This window comes from Lepus europaeus, chromosome 1 (assembly GCF_033115175.1).
Source record: "Lepus europaeus isolate LE1 chromosome 1, mLepTim1.pri, whole genome shotgun sequence".
Taxonomy (NCBI): Eukaryota; Metazoa; Chordata; class Mammalia; order Lagomorpha; family Leporidae; genus Lepus; species Lepus europaeus.
In genome coordinates, this window is record NC_084827.1 from 104,587,740 (window position 1) to 104,607,335 (window position 19,596).

Sequence of the window (19,596 nt, forward strand, 5' to 3'; positions counted from 1 at the left end):
CCAAATGTCTCTAAATTCCCAATTTTCTACAAAAGTCCTTGAGGAGTCTGTTACCTAAACACCCATCTCTTATCCGTTGACTTTTCTCAGAGACTTTTAACATAAATACTAGACTATTTGTGATTCTATTTCTTTCTCTCTGTGTACACTTTGTCTTGATTCAGAATTCACACCAATCCATCTTTCCCTATCACTCACTAGATCCATCCAGGATCTGACAGGAGCATCAAGTTCAACATTTGCATTTCCCATTCTAGTGTGAATTGTGAATTTACATGCAAATTCAAGAAGGAGTTTGGAGCATGAAACATGACAAAAAATTGAAATTAAATTAAGCTTGTTTTTCCCCCATGATCTAGACCATATGTTTTCCAAAAATTCTGCAATGGATTTTGCAAAGGCTATTTCATCCAGCACAACCAGATGTCCAAGGCAACAGATGTCCACATAAATAATAGAGCACAGTACAATGTTTTCTTACAATAAGCAAGGACAAGAAGCTCTGCACAGTTGTTGATCCCACCTCTATTCATAGTAATGGTTGCTCATTTTGATGCCAGAAAAATAAAAGGGTCTGCTAAAAGTATTCAACGTACCTTTGGATATGGGATATTTATGGTTCTAGGATACTGTTCATCACCATAATAGGAATAGGCAATAACTGGTATATCTGTATCATTAAATTCTGCATATGCCAAGAATTTTCCATTAGGAGACCACCAGAGAGCATATTTTGTAGCAAGCATTTCCTCTGAAAAATAAGTACTAGTGTATTAATTATGATTATATCTTTCTCTTAATCATTGTAAATACTACTAAATAGCTGCTTATTGGCTTAAACGTTGTATTTAATGTGGCTGTGACAAATATTATACTTTGGTTCTATAAAAATCAATATTCAGAGTTTATATGACTAGTTTAGCTTTATCCCTCATAGCAAAGACCAATTAGTCTTGTTAGGAATTGACATTAATCAGATATGTATTTAAGGGGTCAGCATTGTGGCATAGCAGGTTAAGCCTTGGACTGCAGTGCTGGCATCCCATATGGGCATCAATTCATGTCCTGGATGCTCCACTTCTGATCCAGCTCTCTGCTGTGGCCTGGGAAAGCAGTAGAAGATGGCCCAAGTGCTTGGGCCCCTGCATCCATGTGGGAGACCCAGAGGAAGCTCCTGGCTCCCTTAGCCTGGCCCAGTCCAGGATATTGTGGCTACTTGTGGAGTGAGCCAGAAGATGGAAGATAAATCTCTCTCTCTCTGTGTCTCTTCCTCTCTTTGTAACTCTGTCATTCAAATAAAAATAAGTAAATAAATAGAAAGAAATGTAGTTAAACATGTCAGCAATAGTTCTATTTTTTTTTCTTTTCTGAGCAGCTTATGGTTTTTGCAGCCACCTGAAGTATTCAAAATAGGGATAAATATAAGTGTAATACAAAGTGACATAAATAATGAAAGTTGAATTTCTGTCCTGGGACTATTTTGCTTTTAAAATAACAGTTAAAAAGGGTTAGTTCACAAACACACATACACATACTCATGGCTACTTCAAGAACTTTGTGGAAAATGAAACTAAAAATATTTTTAGTTTGAGGAAAAAATTTGAAACCCATGAATCTGAAGTGTCCTCAAAATATTCATGTAAAATGTATTTTATGAAAAAGCTATGAAGGGACTTCAAATACACACACACACTCACGCACACACACACAGACAAGTACTAGAAGATCTTGTCTAGGCCAGTTAATACTGGATCCTACAAGATCTAAAATGAGGGGAAAATTCAAGAGAGGATCAAAAAATAAGATCAGTTGTTCAGTTTTCAAAAATTCTTTTCTCAAGAAAAAAAAAAAAAACAAACACATGAGGAAATATACTCATGTAGTACCAAAAGACCACATACTTCTTGGTCTATATGGTCAAAAGACCACATACTTCTTGGAATTTAAATCATTACTACTACTACTTTTTAATAATGTTCTTGAAAATAAGTTCAACCAGTTTTCTTCTTATGACAATAATTTATTCTTTTAGAATATGCATAACCTATTAATAATCCGGTAGTATGTTCCATAAATGTGACTACACATTGAAATAAGGTATCAACCTTTTCAGTCTTACTAAATATGACATGTTTCCAACAACAAAAACTCAAAATAGCAGCAGCACAAAAGGCATACAGCTTACCTTCATAAACCCAGTCTGGGATTCCATTAAATATTTTATTTTCTTTCCCATTGTATGTAACTTGAAAAGGTGGATCTCCTGGTCTTTGTTTCAAATAGATATTGTTTTGATAAACATATGCCTAGAAGTGGTGATACGTAGTCAATTAGGGGTAATGTCACAACAAATTCAATGAAGGCATTATATTTGTTTTTTAATTCACTGAATACCTTTAAAAAGATTGCTAATTCAAATTTAAAAAAATCACAACTAAAATATCACTTTAATGAGTAAAAAAAAAACAACCCAAATTAACAGCTATTCTGATATTTGAAGTCTATATACAATAAAGAATAAAGTCTACATATATATTAGTTGTTTTATTATCCAAATAAATAACCACATATATTGACAGAAAGTCAAATAAGTCTCAGAATATTAATAGCTAGCCAGATCTAATCTTTATTTAGAGTCCTTAAATAAGAGCTTGGACAAAATTTCATGTTGTCTGAAGCTAGTCTGGGAAACTTGTGAAAACCATATTTTTCCCGAGCTTTCTGGCACAACGCATGCTGGCTGAGTATAAGGATAAAGTTTTTGACTGAGATATTTAAAGAAGTCTATCCATGAGCTTGAGATTTTGCGGAATTCTCAGATGGGTTTCAATTTATCAAAACTCTTCCCATTTTTAACCATGAAAATAGTCATGAATGTATTTTTTTTCTTCTAGGCAGGGAAATTTAACAAAGGCCAAAATCAAATGGCTCCTCTTTTATTTGAATGATTAAATATTCCTATAATGTAAATACTTACTAATTTGCTCCCCACAGGTGACCAGCATATATATTGAATTGGATGAGGAAGCTCATTTCTTCTTACAAATTCTCTAGGAGGGAAGAAAGATACAGGAAAGAAAAACAACCAACTTTGCTATTCAGTTCAAAAAAATTGGAATAAATACAATAAATAAATAAATAATAAAATTAAGACTCATGCCCTCTGCTTTTCCAATTTAATGGAAAAGATACAGGAACAAGGACCAGGAGACATGGGTGCTGATTGCTCTTCTTCCGCTGGTTCCTTAAAAGTCACCTAATTTTTCTGGATCTGAGATTTCTGACCTTTATTGTGAGGTGAATGAATAAAAGACTGTGAAAGAGATTACATACTAGATTCCCTTTATTTTTCAGAAAGTTAAATATGAGTCTTAGAGAGATTATGTGACTTTTGAATGTTGCCATGCTAGCTTATGATAGACTTCAAATTAAACTCAAGTCTTTTAACCCCTGGGACCGTAAAATTTGTAGACACCAGAGTAAGATGGTCGCGGAAGTGCCTCTCAGCTCTGAAATTCTATAATTGTGCTAAAGTTTAATATGTGCACTTCCACATTCTCATTCACAACCCCCATCTCTGTGAATGCATATGCATTTCAAATTTTTGAAAATAAGATGCCATTTGACAATCTCCCCAGGGATCTGACTTGAAATCAGAAAAGGAAAGGAACATCTGATCTCAAGCTAAACTGAAAAACAGATCGTATACTGGGCAGTATGCCTTAAGCTTGTAAAGTCCTCCACCCATGGGGAAATTTCAAATATTCCATTGGCCAAAAATCTCACTCTGAAGCTTAGCATCACTCTGCAAACACTCAATTGAGTGACTTGCATTGTGGAGCTTTTGTGGTTCTTCAGCAAAAACGTATTCAGATTTTTATGTGTTAAAGAATCGTAGGATGCCATGCTTAAGTTTTGACTTATCGTCTTGAAGATTGTATTAATAGTTTCATCAAGATTGCCTTTGTGGGAAAACAAAGCAAGACTTGCCTCCAAAGTGTAATTTGAGGAGCCTCAAGAAAAACTCCCTGCCCATCTCTTCCAACAAAATCTCGGCAACCTGGACCTAACACATATCTGGCATGTCTACATTTCTCATTTTCTTAACGCTTGCACACCTGTGAAGACCCTTAACAAATATTGCCTTGACGTAGCTCACTGGGTCATGAAGCCAAGGATCTAGCGAACAATAAGGGAACATGCACAGTTTTGATTACAGAGAGTAATGCCTCCAGAGGAAGGTGATCTTCGGTTTTGTAGTGGCAATCCTGGCCACCAGAGGGCAGTTAAACTAGCACTGGGCCTCTGGGTTGAAAGGAATATACTGAGTTTGGAGAAAGAAAAGATCCAGACAGAAAGCATGTTTTCTCTTGATTTACAGTTCTCAGACTAAATATTCATGTGACCTCTAATGCAGCAACACTGCCTCAGTTTTCTATATGTTTTGCAACTATCAATGCAACCATGTATAGAGTGCCAACCTGAAAATGATAGTGCACGTGTCTTGATGACTGGCAAGCCTACACCACTGCCATTTCCCAAGCCACTAATCATTTGACAGAAAGAAGACAAGGACGCTTTACAGAAGCTGTCATTTCATCATTGTTCCAGACCTAGCTTGAAACCAGAACCATCCTCATTTTGTCTGTGCTAGATTTTTTTATATTCCTCAGAGGTATATGTGGAAGATGTAGAATTAGTGGTATTCAGTCATTCCTTGAATTCATCATCTCTTACTTCCCAAATTATGATAAAAATCTGGAAAATTAGATAGTCTTTCAGAAACAAAAAAACAGTGGTTTGACTAAATTCACTGCAGAAAAGCTAAACATTTAATTTGATTAAAGGCTATGAAGTTTATGGAAACTGTGATTAAAGTGTTAGTGTTGTCAACTTCTTTTGAAATGTTCAGTTTAGTGAACCTCAACATGGAGAATTTCAATGTCATTAAAAGAAAAATAGGACATGATTAAGGCCTTGACAAATTGTACTAAAAGACCAATTTCCACCACTCTAGTCTAAAGGTTTCTTGAGGGTAGAGTTGGCATCTCAAGCTCAATTTTATTTTCACTATATAGCTACTCCTTCATTTCCTTGTGGTGGAGGAGGGATTAATTCCAGGACTTCCTGTGGATACCAAAACCCTGTTACTCAAGTCCCTTATATAAAATGGTACAGTATTTGCATCTAATCTGGGTACATTCTCCTGCATATTTTAAATCATTCCTAGATTGCTTGTTAATACCTAACACAATGCATACAAATACTATGAAAATAATTGTACATATTAATATGCATTGCTTATGGTAAGAAATAAATGCTTATATTAATTAAAGAAGCACTTAAAATCATTTTTAAATATGGTTGATTGAATCTGCAGATGCAAAATCCATAAATACACAGAACTTACTCTATATGCTTTTCACATTAAACGCTTTGTGAACTTGGGATGTTGTGTGGATATAGAGAAAAGAAAGACTCAGAGCCCATTACAGGAACTTGGATTCTCTTTAAAAAGCAGCTCCTATTTCTTCATTTGACAGTTTAAGGAGATCAGAGTTATTCTTTTGTGACCATTTAAAAGCAGCAGACAGATAAATCTTTTTGCATTTTTATATTCTTGTTAGACAAAAGGGGAAATAGACCAGAAGATTTTTTCAATACTTTTTCAAGCCATGTAATTATTTTGCCATTTTATATAACAACAAAAAGGATATCACATTATGATGAGTAACTAAACCAATTTGTTGTCTATACTTAGCCAGGGTGATTTTTCTAATATACACATCTGATCATGTCATTTCCCATTTAAAACCCTTGAGTGACTCCCCATTGTCATTAGAAAGAGATCTAAACTCTTTAATGGTTTCCTTGTTATTATTCGCCCTTGTTTCCTGGCCTCAACTTCTTCCAAACCTTGTCCCACCCCTAATGAGTAAGCTGGCCCCAACTCTAGTTTCAACCACACTGACTTCCTGAGAGTGTCCTGACCACTGCATGTGCTTTTTCCCTTTGAGCCTTACATGTCCTTCTGTCAGAATTTCTCACTTCTTCTTTACCTACCTGCACAATCATTGCTTTTTTTCTTTCAATTGTTAAATATATAATTAACCATACACATAAATTTTAAAATAAAATGAGTTTATGTTATCATCTAATTCTAAGGGATTATTTAACATTTAAGTATTTAAGCATGTTGTGTTCCAAAAATATCCGATTTTTAGCTCATTGTGGCTTTTCAAATACTTAATTTCAAATAAATTAATGGAATGTGTGTTCAGATACAACTAATGCTTCATTGGTCTTCCTTGTGCCTCCCTACAATGAAGTAGTTGCTTTCCTTAAAAATGTCTCAGTCTCATGCATGTTTTTGTACTTTTACTTCACATGATGGTAGCTCAAAAAACTCATAGACAATACACATTATGAAAAACTATGCATGTATTTCAAAATTTTTGCACCAAAATAAACATCTTTTAACTTCACGTCACACAAATATTTTGGTATTTTCACATGTTTACTTTCATAAATATTACTATTATAATTTACCTTTCAAAAACTGAAAAACAGAACTATATTGTATATAAAGTATACAATATTAGTCATATAAAAATATTAGTCATATAAAAAAGGTGCTGCTCTGTGCCAGAAAATCCTTTCATTTTTCAAAATCATTGAAAATCCCATAAAAGGTCATTGAAGAAACCAACTTCGTTGAAGAACTTTTCCTTTAGTTTGATAAGTACATGTATATTGTACAAAGTAAGAACCTAAGATCAGTAACAAGATAATGTAGTTTTAACCTCAAATCAGGATTTGGAATGGGAAAGCCTAGCTATTATATTTAAGTAGTATTAATAAATAAAGGTGATGTTTACCCATTCCTAAGGTCATAGATGTGATATGTTGCTGTGTAAGAGTATCTCCAAAGCTGTCAAAAAGAAGAAGGCAAAGATAAATTAAAATTTTAAAAGGGTTATATCAATAATATATAATCAGGATATTACACAATGGACATATGCATTAAAGCATCACGTGGTGTCTCATAAATATGTACAACTTTAATTTACCTGTTAACATTTTTAAGTTAAGGAATTTCTAAGATAATATATAATAATAAATCACCCAATTTGAATTTCAGAATTATAAAAGAACTGTTTTCACAAGGTACTGGGAAGGATGTGCTTCAATTCCAAATAGATCTTCATTTAAAGAGCTCTACTGTGGACTTTTGTTTGTCTAAGTTCCAGAACTAATCTCAGCGGTGATTCAACTCTCACTCCATAAAAAGAATATCCAAAGATATTTCCTAATATAAAAAAAACTTATCTTTGACACACTTTATCCTAGGAATTTTCCACTCATGCTTTACCCAGATTGAAATAAAACCGCCATGATTTCCACAGCCCATAGATTACCCTGTATCTGAATAATTCAGTATAAGTCCCTTTAAAATTGGGTGAAGAACATTGTACTGAAAATATGATTTTTGTTGTAAAGTTCTTGTCTTCCTTTAATTGAGCACAGTTTTTTTTTATAATAGCAATTAAAACAATAGGAGACTTTTAAGTTATTATTTTCTCTTGAATAAAACTGTTCTTTTTCTTGTTAGATGTCTTTGTGCTGTATGTTAAGTGTTTGTGTAAGTGTGTGTATGTGTTGTATGTTGCGTATTGGTGCTGTATGAATGATGCAAGCATTATTTTGGATTCTGTTTCTTAAAGGACTTAAACTCTTGGCTGGCATAGGTCCTTCTGAAGATTGTTGGTTACCAGTATCTGAGCCCCCAGGAAATAATCAGCTGACTAATCAGCTGACTAATTCTATGTAATATCAAGAGGGATATGAAAAATAAAGTCAAAGCAAAAGGTTCTTGATGTGAAAGTAACGAGGTTTGATTTTGTAGTAAATTTTGTGCTATTGCCAGAAAAAAAAAAAAGAGAACAATTATTTTCCTTGTACAACCTCATTTAGAAAGGGGAGTAAAAGTCACATTAAATTGTCTGATTTGGTGGGAACATACACAAGCTAGACCTTCCAAGACATAGATTTATAGCCTGGATACCATTGATCATAACTTATTGTGTCTGATTACGTGACCTAAATATACTACACCTTGATTTTCCCACTTTTAGTAATCACGAACTTTTATTAGATTAAAGTAAGTAAGAATATACTAATGATTTCTGATTTCAAATATAAACAAATTACAAGGATGTTCTCCCATTTCTGATGGAGGTCAGTGCCCCCTCATGAAATTTTCTTCCCCTAGAGGAAAGGAGCTTCTATCACTAATGATAACCAGGCAAGAATGCCAAGTCATAAATTATCAGTGTATACTTCACTTATGTTTTTTGAGCTCATCTAGACTCTACATAACTTCTTGCATATTTAGAGATGAAGACAGACTTTTATTTCTATTAATTATATAAACCAATCTGTAGCTTATTAGGAGATATATTCATATATACCCAAGTTAAATAGTTGATACCTTTGAATAATCACTTTCTAGGTATGCAAATTGCCGATCCGGGGACAAGCCATAATTTGATGCGTTCACACTTTTCTGAAATTTTGAAAAAGTTGGTTAGAATAGAGAAAAAAAGAACCAGGTCAACTTGTAGTTCTAAAAGAACATAATGTCACTGATAGGCTCCAACATACATATACTTTCAGTGCAATTAAAAAAATTTTACATAGTACCTACTGTTTATAGAGAAATGTTTTTACTAAACACTATAGGAGGAAGTCACAATAAATAAAATGTACTTCGTGATTTCAAAAAGTTTATAATGTTAACCTTGTGAATGAGTAACATATTACAAATTGGTTCTATAAAAGCAGTATAGCATCCAAAGAATATTAAGGTATAAGTGACTGAATCCAAATGACAGGATCTTCGGTTATGCAGAGGAGACTATTAAATGAGCTTGGCTTTAAAACATTAGTAAGCTTTTCAGGTTAAAGAAAGTTGGAGCATTGGGAGCCTAGAAGGACAGAATAGCACGTGCCTATATATCATAGCTGCCGCTCACTAAGCATTTATTTTATGTTAAGCACTACCTATTTTTCAATGTTATTTCACTTAGTTCTTATATTAACCCAAAGAGAAATTGGTATTCCCATTTTACAGAGGAAGAAACTGAGGCACAGTGAAGGTGTTATAGTGTAGATCCCTTTAATCAAGATTTCACAACTAGTAAGTAACAATAGGCAGTATTTGAATCTTGATTTGCCTGAGTCTAAGGATTTGAATTTTTAAGCCATTTCATGCCAATCTATTTCCATGAGGAGAAAACATGCTGGGTGATTTAGAAGAAGGCAATAGTGGCCTAGTGTCACTAGAAGAGATCGCTAGGGGGCTATAGGGAGGAATGGATCTAGGAAGGAAGTTTTGGCCCAGATCATGTGCTAGGAATTTTGATTCTGTGGCTTGGTCAGTGGAGAGATGATAAAGGCATCTGAATAGAAAGATGATGTAGAATACATACCATGGTGCTATTACTCAAAATGGTATATGATTCTCCTGTTTCAATATTATAAAACACTATATTATTATCTGCAGATTGATGAAGATATTCTTGTCCTTTAAACAAGAATGAAAACAAAATAAAATTTGAAATGATTTCTCTTAACAGGAAATGCATTTATATACATGAAACCACTCTTATTTTACAGACTTACTTTGCCTTCCTCCCTGTCCAGGAGACACTACTTTGTCAGATTTAAAATAATAAATTGGTGGTAGAAGGGAGGAAAGGACATTTTCTTTTACTTTGTGAAAATGTAGGAGCAACTCTATTCTGATGCAGGGTGCATATGAATAAAATTTTATCTTCTCTGAGTTACAAAGACTATAATCTAGTATAAAATGGTGGGAATTTTTTGCAATAAAATATGTTATATTTGGGTTCTGCTTGATTTAGTTTAAAATTGTTTTGTATTAATTATATTTTCTAAAGACAAAAATGAATATATTCAACTTTTAGTGGCATTTTATATTTAGAGCTATAAAGTCACAAACTAGTTGATCTGACCATTTATTTGATTAGACTTATTGATAGCATCCTATTTTAAAGAACTAATTTTATGACTCTTAAACAGTTTGTTGTCATAGTAAGATTTTGAGCTTCCTACATTATTTTCAGATTAATGATGCAATTTCTTTTATTGTAATTCTCATGACCCCCTAAATGATGCATATCTTGCATTCTCAAAAGCTATATCAGACATTCAAATAATTTCAACAATATGTTCTCAACTTCCAGTTTTTTTGGTTAAAATTCCTATTGGTCTCTTTATTTTTGGACAAATCCAGTCTGAATTATCTTATCAAAAGTGCCTTGATGGGCACTGGAGTTATCTAGCTCATTCCTCTTTTTGTCCATTTCTGCTGAAACAGTTTCAGCTACCAAAGAGTTGTATTGGCACTACAAGCAAAATACATTTTAAAACGCCTCCAAAAGACAAAGAAAAAATTTACTTACCTGAAATCCAGTTTGGAAAAAATGTTTTATAAGAAAATGTTCCATTTAAAATATCTTTTAGTGTGAGTGCTCTTGTTGTACTTTCTTCAGAGTTATGGACTTGGGAAGAGGAGAGGAAACACATTGTTATAAAAAAAGGAATTAATAACTCAAACACATTCTAAGCCTGGCCTACATCTGTTCTTTCTCAGATAATGATAAGATCTTGCATTTGCTAAGTACTTGCTTAATGCCTGTCTTGTTAACTATAAGTTTTATTTCCTTTTTTGTAGGCAGAATAAGCAAAGTTTTTAGGGGTAGTTAGTCTATAAGGAAAAATTGGTGGGAAAATGTAGAGGAAGATGAAGAGTAGAGAAAAGAAACATGCAGAGTATTTGTGGTGTTATTCTAGAAGCAGTGGTTTCAGGGATTTTTGAGGAAGACGATGAAATGAAATTTCAATAACTTTTGGCTTTGCAGGCCAGCGATTACAAACAACATGAATTTGAGTAAATTCAAGCCAGTATGGATGGGTGTTTAGCTGAACAGTTAAGATACTGGTTAAGATGTCTACATTCCAAATTGGAGTACCTCAGGTGATACCCATTCTCGTTCTGACTCCTGATTCCAGTTTCCTGCTAATGGAGACCCTGGGAGGCAGAGGTGGGAGCTCAAGTAATTTAAGTTCCTGCCACTCATGTGGGAGACCTGGTTTGTGTTCTTGGCTTCCCCTGGCCCGAGTTCCAGCTGCTGTGGGCATTTGGGCGAATGAACCAGTGCATGAGAACTCTGTTCCTGTCTCTCTCTGACTCTCAAATAACACCCAGCCACTTGTACTTCCTCACGTAGTCTTGATTTGTATTTTTACTGATCTATCAGTGTTGTATTTTAGCAGCCCTGTTGTTAGGATGAAATCAGCAAGAATCCTGACCTTCAGAAATCTAAGCTTAGTTAACTTTCATATCTGATTATGGATTTTTAGAAAGATAAAGCTGGTCAGAATAGAAAAAAAAAAAAAGCATTTGACCTGCACAAATGATCTTGGAAATATCAAGTGTATAGGTTTTTCACAGACTAGCTAACCAAATGCAGCTCACAAATAACAAGCAAATTTCATCTATAGATTTTCAAACAAGATTCTATTCTTTAAAAAAATGAAGTTACTAAAGAGCACTGAAGCACATATACCAAGAGCATAATAAGGTAACTCCCAAGCCCCCTTCATACCATTGCTCCTGTTCTCCAACCTTGCTCCTTCTCCAGCCGCTACTCAACAGAACCAAAACTTACAGAAATATCCTATGCCTTGAATAGCATGTAGGAGTCTGGCATTTTCCCAGGTGAAAACAAAACTGTCAAAGTTAAGAGCTGTAATTTTATCCTTCTGCAAAAACTCATAGATTTCCATGATTTTTTAATTCTGTTTGAAGACCAAAAATCATTACCTGGACTACAAGTTTTGACTGGTCTGCTACAGCATACCCTGCCAGCCCTTCCTGCCTCTCTTTCATTTCTAGAATTCAAACATGCCAAGCTTACTATTTCTTAAATATGTTTCTTTATACAGAGTTTCTGTACCTCCATCTCCCTCTTCCTTTGCCTCATAATTCCTCTCAATAGCTCTCAGTCTAAGGACCATCTGGGAATCCTATTCAATTATCTGGGAAGCTTGTCCTGATCCCTTGGCTCAGGTCAAGCTCCCTTGTTACACATTCCCATAGAACATATTTTGTTTTAGAGTGCTTTCTGGGCTTGTAATAATGTATGTGTTTGAGTGATTTTCTTACCAATGTTTCTCCACTTTTTACAGTATAATCAAAATAGTTACTGCAAGTGGAAAGATCATGTCTTATTTTGTTTACTATCGTCATCTAGCACATATAGGCATTTAAAAAACACTTATTGAATGAATTAATACATGAAAAGAAAGATGTATGTATGGATGGATTGACTGATCAATGCATCGATGAGATTTGTGCCATTCTATGAACTTCCTATGTGGCTTTGATGAGTTAATCTTTGGCATCCTGGTTTGCCTACCTATAATATAAAGGTCTGGACCACAGATGCTGACAATCCCTTCTAGTTATGTCATACTAGATTTTGAAATCTGAAACTGAAGTTGCTCCTTTAATCTTGTAGTTACATAAATGTACTGCTACATAATAAGAACAAAATAATCAATTAGATAATTGTATCTTCAGATTTTTTTTTTTTTTTTTGGACAGGCAGAGTGGACAGTGAGAGAGACAGAGAGAAAGATCTTCCTTTGCCGTTGGTTCACCCTCCAATGGCCGCCGCAGCCAGCGCGCTGCAGTCAGCGCACCACGCTGATCCGAAGGCAGGAGCCAGGTGCTTCTCCTGGTCTCCCATGGGGTGCAGGGCCCAAGCACTTGGGCCATCCTCCACTGCACTCCCTGGCCACAGCAGAGAGCTGGCCTGGAAGAGGGGCAACCGGGACAGAATCTGGTGCCCCGACCAGAACTACATGCCGGTGTGCCGGTGCCGCAAGGCAGAGGATTAGCCTATTGAGCCATGGCACTGGCCATATCTTCAGATATTTTAACATTGATGCATGCATATTCCATAAATTGATTACAACCATGAATATTTGGTTTGTTTTCTTAGTTTACCAAAACTTACTCTGGTGGCTGTAAGAAAACAAGTGACTGGTGAGCTTCTTTATAAATAGACACACTGGCCACTAAGTTAGTTTCTTTACAAACCAATCATCTTCTTACATTATCTTTGCATCTAAAGTAAGCTTATGTACACTATACAATTATAATAAATGTATTTGATTGAATGGTCTTGTGCAGAATTCATATCACTAGTTTTATAGTTCCCATCCAATGAATAAATGACCATTTTCTATAGTAATATTAGAATGACTACCAAGCACATAGTTCAGATTTATCTAACATTCCTAAGAGCAAATTTTAACCTGTTTATGACATAGTAAAGGGAAAATGATAACATGAATTTAGTGGAAATTTGTTTACATTTGAGGAACATTTACTTTATGTCTCTACAATTCTGAATATCCACATAAAAATTACAATATAGTGAATGTGTTTACTGTGACTAGCAAAATAATATAAATTTAGATTTTTTTTGAAATTAGCTCAATAAATTAATATTACTTTGGTGACATCTTTTTTAAAAGTCTATCATAGGGGCCGACGCTGTGGCATAGTGAGTAAAGCCACCACCTGCAGTGCCAGCATCCCATATGAGCCCTGGTTTGAGCCCTGGCTCCTCCACTTCTGATACAGCTCTCTGTTATGGCCTGGAAAAGCAGTTCTACTGCTTGGGCCCCTGCACATGCATGGGATACCTGGAAGAAATTCCTGGCTCCTGGCTTTGGATCGGTACAGCCCTGGCCATTGTGGCCATCTGGGGAGTGACCCAGCACATGGAAAACCTCTGTGTCTCTCTCTTTGCCTCTGCCTCTCTATAACTCTGCTTTTAAAATAAATAAGTAAATCTTTTTTTTAAAAAAAAGTCCATCATAGATAATGCTTTGGTTATGGCTAATGACACATATTACATCTTTGTATGTAATTCTCCTTACAATTACGCTTAATTGACACATTCATCTATAATTATTTTTCCTTTTAATACAAGGTTGACTTAATGAGATAATTCAATTAAAACATTTAGTTTTTATGCTTGGTACATATATTTTTTTAAATATTTATTTATTTAGTTGAAAGTCAGAGTTACACAGAAAGAGGAGAGATAGAGAGAGAGAGAGGTCTTCCCTCCGATGGTTCACTCCCCAATTGGCTGCAATGGTCGGAGCTGTGCCGATCCAAAGCCAGGAACCAGGAGCTTCTTCCAGGTCTTCCACATGGGTCCAGGGGCCCAAGGACTTGGGTCATCTTCTACTGCTTTCCCAGGCCATAGCAAAGAGCTGGATCAGAAGTGAAGCAACCGGGACTCGAACAGGCACCCATAAGGAATGCCGGCACTTCAGGCCAAGGTGTTAACCAGCTGTGCCACAGCGCCGGCCCCTTGGTACATATCTTATACTACTTCTTAATTTTTCCTTTTCATATTATCATAACCCATCAATATTCTTCAAGTAATGTTCTCCTCAGTATTCTACCCATAAATATTTTATATCAATGTTTCTATAATTAATTTGATCACTAGAACTTTTATTTCATTGTTTTTGCTAATATCCACTAAAACCATTTTGGGAAATAGAGTTTCAGATTAAGCTGTAAGTGTATACATTAAAGATTTACTTTTGTTCTAGTTAAATTAAATGCATAGGTTATACTTCAAACATTGTGGTTATTGTGTAGCTCCATAACTGAACTGTTGCAATTGCAATCAAAGATATAATTTATACTGCTATTGTGTGTAGGTAAATAAAACATGAAAAATAAGAGTTTCAGATTATTTGTAAACATACAGTGATTTTCCTTCTTATGTCATTAATCTTTATTATGGTCCTTATAAGAGTTCTCAAAAGGATTCTGGGGATTAGTTATCTGTTTTTTTCCCACATTTATGGTAGATTATCCAGGAAGGTTATACTTGAAAGTGTATTTCATATTACTTCCTAGTTAGTCATTTATTTTATATGGATGCATAGTATCTAGAAATGCCAACAATCTATATAGAGAACTTAGCATATGTCCCATTGTGACTCAAAATATCGGAAAAGCAATTTTAAACATGCATTAATCATACTACCGATTGCCATAATGAGAGTAATTCTTGATATCACCCAGAAAGTAATGAATATTTGTATAAAACACCGTATTTATGTGAGCCAACTACATTTACATGGGAATAGAATTTCTGGCACAGATTGAGGTAAAATCATTACTTCTAATCTCATGTTACCTTTGCAAGCTACCTCAGATGCGATGTGTCCAGGACTTGGAAAATATAAATACTTTGGTGTTGGATTGGGCATAGTTAAGTGCATGTCCAGTATAACAAGAAGATTTTAAATTAGGCATTTTTCTCTTCATGCTGAAAATGACCACATACTCATAAATGGAAGAGAATGATATAACTGTTTTAAATGTTGCATTAGGTCGCATATATGAATGAGAACAAAACAAAAAAAATTACTTAGAATTTCAGTTCAGGCTCCTTGTATATATACAATGATCTTAAATATATTCTGCTCCACATCAATGCTGACAAGATTTTATTCAATATCAACGCTGACCACTGGAACAGTCAGCAGAAACGATCTTCAATAAGGCGCTAATGGGGCTGGCGGTGTGGTGCAGTGAGTTAAAGCCCTGGCCTGAAGCTCTGGCATCCCATATGGGTGCCAGTTCCAGTCCTGGCTGCTCCTCTTCTGATCCAGCTCTCTGCTATGGCCTGGGATGGCAGTAGAAGATGGCACAAGTCCTTGGGCCCCTGGACCCATGTGGGAGACCCAGAAGAAGCTCCTGGTTCCTGGTTTCCGATTGGCGTAGCTCCGGCCTTTGCAGCCATCTGGGGAGTGAACCAGCAGATAGAAGACCTTTCTCTCTGTCTCTACCTCTCTCTATAATTCTGTCTTTCAAATAAATAAAATAAATATTTTTAAAAAAATAAAAAAAATAAGCAGCTATGAAAGCCCTGCTAGGTTTTTGCTAAACAAACACTTATCTAAATTTGTTAAACATATTTATCTTTCATATTTATGTGGCAAATAATTTTATAAAGCATGGCTCTTTACCCATGCAGGTCTTAGCTGTGTCTGACTTTTCTCACCATTGTATACCCACCAGTTAATACAGTGCTTGACATATACTCATAGAAAGAGCACAGTAAATGCAGTTTTGGGATGAAAAAATAAACCAACTTGACATATTTTGTGTTGCTTGCTTTTGATAGTTCTCCCCCAGAGATGTGACTGTGCTTACCTTCTACTCTGTAGGTTTGTTTGTAAATCTGACTTGCACATTCTCCTCCCTAGATTTGCCTTCACTGATATCGTTATTAAAATGTGATCCTTGGAGTCACTTGAAGTTAAAAAACAGATTTCTAGCCCTTATCTCAAATGCATGGAATCAAAATCTGGGAATAGAATGCTGGGAGATACTTGGCTTTTTATCAAGTCCCAAATGGTTCTTCTGCAAAGGCTCAGAAACCCAATTAATGATTTCATTGATTCCAATCTTCATTGTAATCCTATGCCTATCAGTTGAATTATTCCTTGAATGTAAATTCTCCATAGGTGAATGAAGTTGGCCTGCATTGTGATCCAGACATCACAGAGAATGGATTATACTTAACTAAGTATACTTAACTAAGTCATGGATTTTATGTAATGTTAATGGACTTTCTGCTCCTGTTCAATGATCTTGCTCATTGCCTCCAGACAGATCCTTCTTCTTTTTTTTTAAGATTTATTTATTTGAAAGATACAGTTACAGAGAGGTAGAGACAGAGAGAGGTAGGTCTTCCATCCACTGGTTCACTCTCCAAATGGCCACAATGGACGGAGCTGAGCTGATCTGTAGTCAGGAGCCAGGAGTTTTTTCTGGGTCTCCCACATGGGTGTAGGGGCCCAAGGACTTGGGCCATCCTCTACTGCTTTCCAGGACATAGCAGAGAGCTGGATCAGAAGAGGAACAGCCGGGACTAGAACTGGCACCCATATAGGATGCTGGGGCTTCAGGCCAGGGCTTTAACTCACTGCACCATACCGCCAGCCCAGGCAGATCCTTCTTTATGTACATTATCTTTGTTGATAACTGAACAAGTGGAGAAAAGGCAAAGGGACTGATTTTGTACCACATTAAGTAAGATTACGGGAAAATCATTGAGGTCATGGATTTTCAGTATTCTGTGTACGTGTATGTATGTACGTGTAAAATGGCAATAAAATGTCTCTCCACAGCACCAAACACACTAAATAACTTCTAGCCATCTGGAAAATAGTCTATTAATAACCACTTAATGAAAAATGAACTTCATATCCCTTTCCAAATAATGCCTTCTATAATCTATTATAATTATCTGATGACTTTAAAGTTTAGTTTCTACAATTTTTAAAATTTAATAAATTGTGAAGCCTATAGCTAACACTTTATTAACACTTAATTCCTCATAATGCTCTTAAGTCTGATTTGTTCTATCATTAGCATCATTACTCATAACTGCTTAAACATTCTAATTAACCATGTGTTAATTATTTGCATTTTCAACTTATTAAAGCATAGCTGAAAGTTATTTCAATTATGAGTCGAAGAAATTACAATTCTCAATGATTCATAAGCAAGTAATAATTCACTATTCTCCTAATACTTTCTTATAACTTTGTGCTTCTTCTTGATTAGGAGTCTATTTCTGTTTCTGTCATTGAATTGTCTAGTCCTGAAAAATTGGGAAGTGTTATAATTTACCCAAGTTCTTCCATGCATGATTCTTTTAAATCCTTGCAAAAACCTTCTGGGATAAGTACTATTATGAACATCATTTTGCAGGTTAGGAAAGGAAAAATTATGGAGGAAAGCTAATTTGCCTAATATAGAGTAAAGCTGAAGTTGAATTCTAGCTCCATTTGACTTTCAAGCTGGGCACTTTAACACTATACTATAATTTAAAATGAAAACACACATGTAATAAATCTGCAACAAAATAGAACAAACACAAAACATAAGGACAAGAGCTAACCAACACACAGTGGCATAGAATAAATTATACCCAGAAAGCTAAATTCAGAGAAAATGTGGCAATTTGAACTTTGTCAAAGCACAGAGGTTCGTAACTATAATGCTCTCACTCTACAGTCAAAGAATGAAGTAGCATTTATCTCTGAAAACAATTTTCCATGATTTTCTCCACAAACAACATGAAACAACATAAATTATTCAAAGGAATTGTCACGGCTGGGGCCAGCATTGAAGCATAGTGGGCTGAGCTGCTGCTTGCAGTGCCAGCATACCATGTGGGCACGCGTTTAAGTCATGGCTGCTGCACTTCCGATCCAGCACCCTGTTAATGCACCTGAAAAGACATTGCAGGATAGCCCAAGTGCCTGGTCCTCTGCACCCACATGGGAGACCCAGAGAAATCTCCTAGCTCCTGGCTTCATCATGGCTTGGCCGTTGCAGCCACTTGAGAACTGAACCAGTAGATGGAAGATCTCTCTCTGTGTCTCTCCTTCTTTCTCCCTCTGTAACTGTACCTTTCAAATAAATCTTTTTTAAAGGAATTGTCAGGCTTTTGAAATTAGGCTATTTGTGTGTTATATTAGTTTAATAAGGGCTAATTTCATTTTCATGATAACTAATTCTTTTAAAGGTTACAGAATGTGGGCAACATATTATGTAAGAACTTGAATGGCAAATGCCATTTTGATGACGCTGAAGATGAAAGCAAACCTTTTCTGTTTTTGAAGGCCCTGTGGCAGCTTGTCTTCCTCTAATCTTACTTTAAATGTTGGTATGACTCATTGCTGTTACTTGGAGTGCAAGGAGAGTCTCAGGTTTTCTGTTAGATACCCCTGGACTGACTCACCTGCCACCACCAATGCTGCATGTGACTCCTGCTGGATTCCTGCTCTAAACTCCAACTACCTTTTTAACATCTCCACTTGCATATATCACAGATATTTAAAATCAATATGGCCAACACTAAAAAAAAAAAAAAGAATTTCCATGCACCTCCCTCATATTTCTCAATGTTAATGGCACTGTCCACCATCCATATAAATCTCAACTTAAATACTTGAGAGTGAGCCTTGACCTTTCTCTTGCACTGTCTTGTCCAGGACCCAGGCCAGACATCTCTACTAAACTTCTGAACTCTTCCTGTTTTTCTTCAGTTCTATAGCATGCCCAAATGTCAAGTTGTTGTACCTCAATGCTTGACAACTCCACCTAGAGTTTCATTTCTGATGTTTCTTTGTGGCTCTGAATTGTATTTTCCTAATAAGTAGTAGTGAAAAGCATCATTCACGTGTTTATTAGTCATTTGTATATCTTCTTTGGAGAAATATCTGTCTTGTTGAATTATAAGAGTTACTTACATATTCTGGATGAAGGTTTCTTATGAGATATACAAAAGTGCTTTAAAAGTTCATGGAAAAATAGAATGAAAAAATGTTTGTTTTCATGCAAAATTTTGGGATTCATGCGTATTTTTTTCATAATATATATTGCCA

General features: G+C 35.4%; 1 protein-coding gene across 4 annotated transcripts in view; it reads right to left on the reverse strand.

Moving 5' to 3' along the window:
- FAP (fibroblast activation protein alpha) overlaps positions 1-19,596 on the reverse strand; it is an 83,753-nt gene that overhangs the window by 49,262 nt on the left and 14,895 nt on the right. For 3 of the 4 annotated variants that reach the window (XM_062187407.1, XM_062187416.1, XM_062187400.1), the window contains 7 exons: positions 10,488-10,586; positions 9,492-9,586; positions 8,492-8,566; positions 6,879-6,931; positions 2,978-3,050; positions 2,186-2,306; positions 597-751 (listed from right to left, as the gene is read on the reverse strand). In XM_062187407.1, the coding sequence (XP_062043391.1) occupies positions 597-751; positions 2,186-2,306; positions 2,978-3,050; positions 6,879-6,931; positions 8,492-8,566; positions 9,492-9,586; positions 10,488-10,586 (671 nt within the window). The remainder of the gene's footprint in view (positions 1-596; positions 752-2,185; positions 2,307-2,977; positions 3,051-6,878; positions 6,932-8,491; positions 8,567-9,491; positions 9,587-10,487; positions 10,587-19,596) is intronic. The other variant, XM_062187422.1, reaches the window with a different exon arrangement.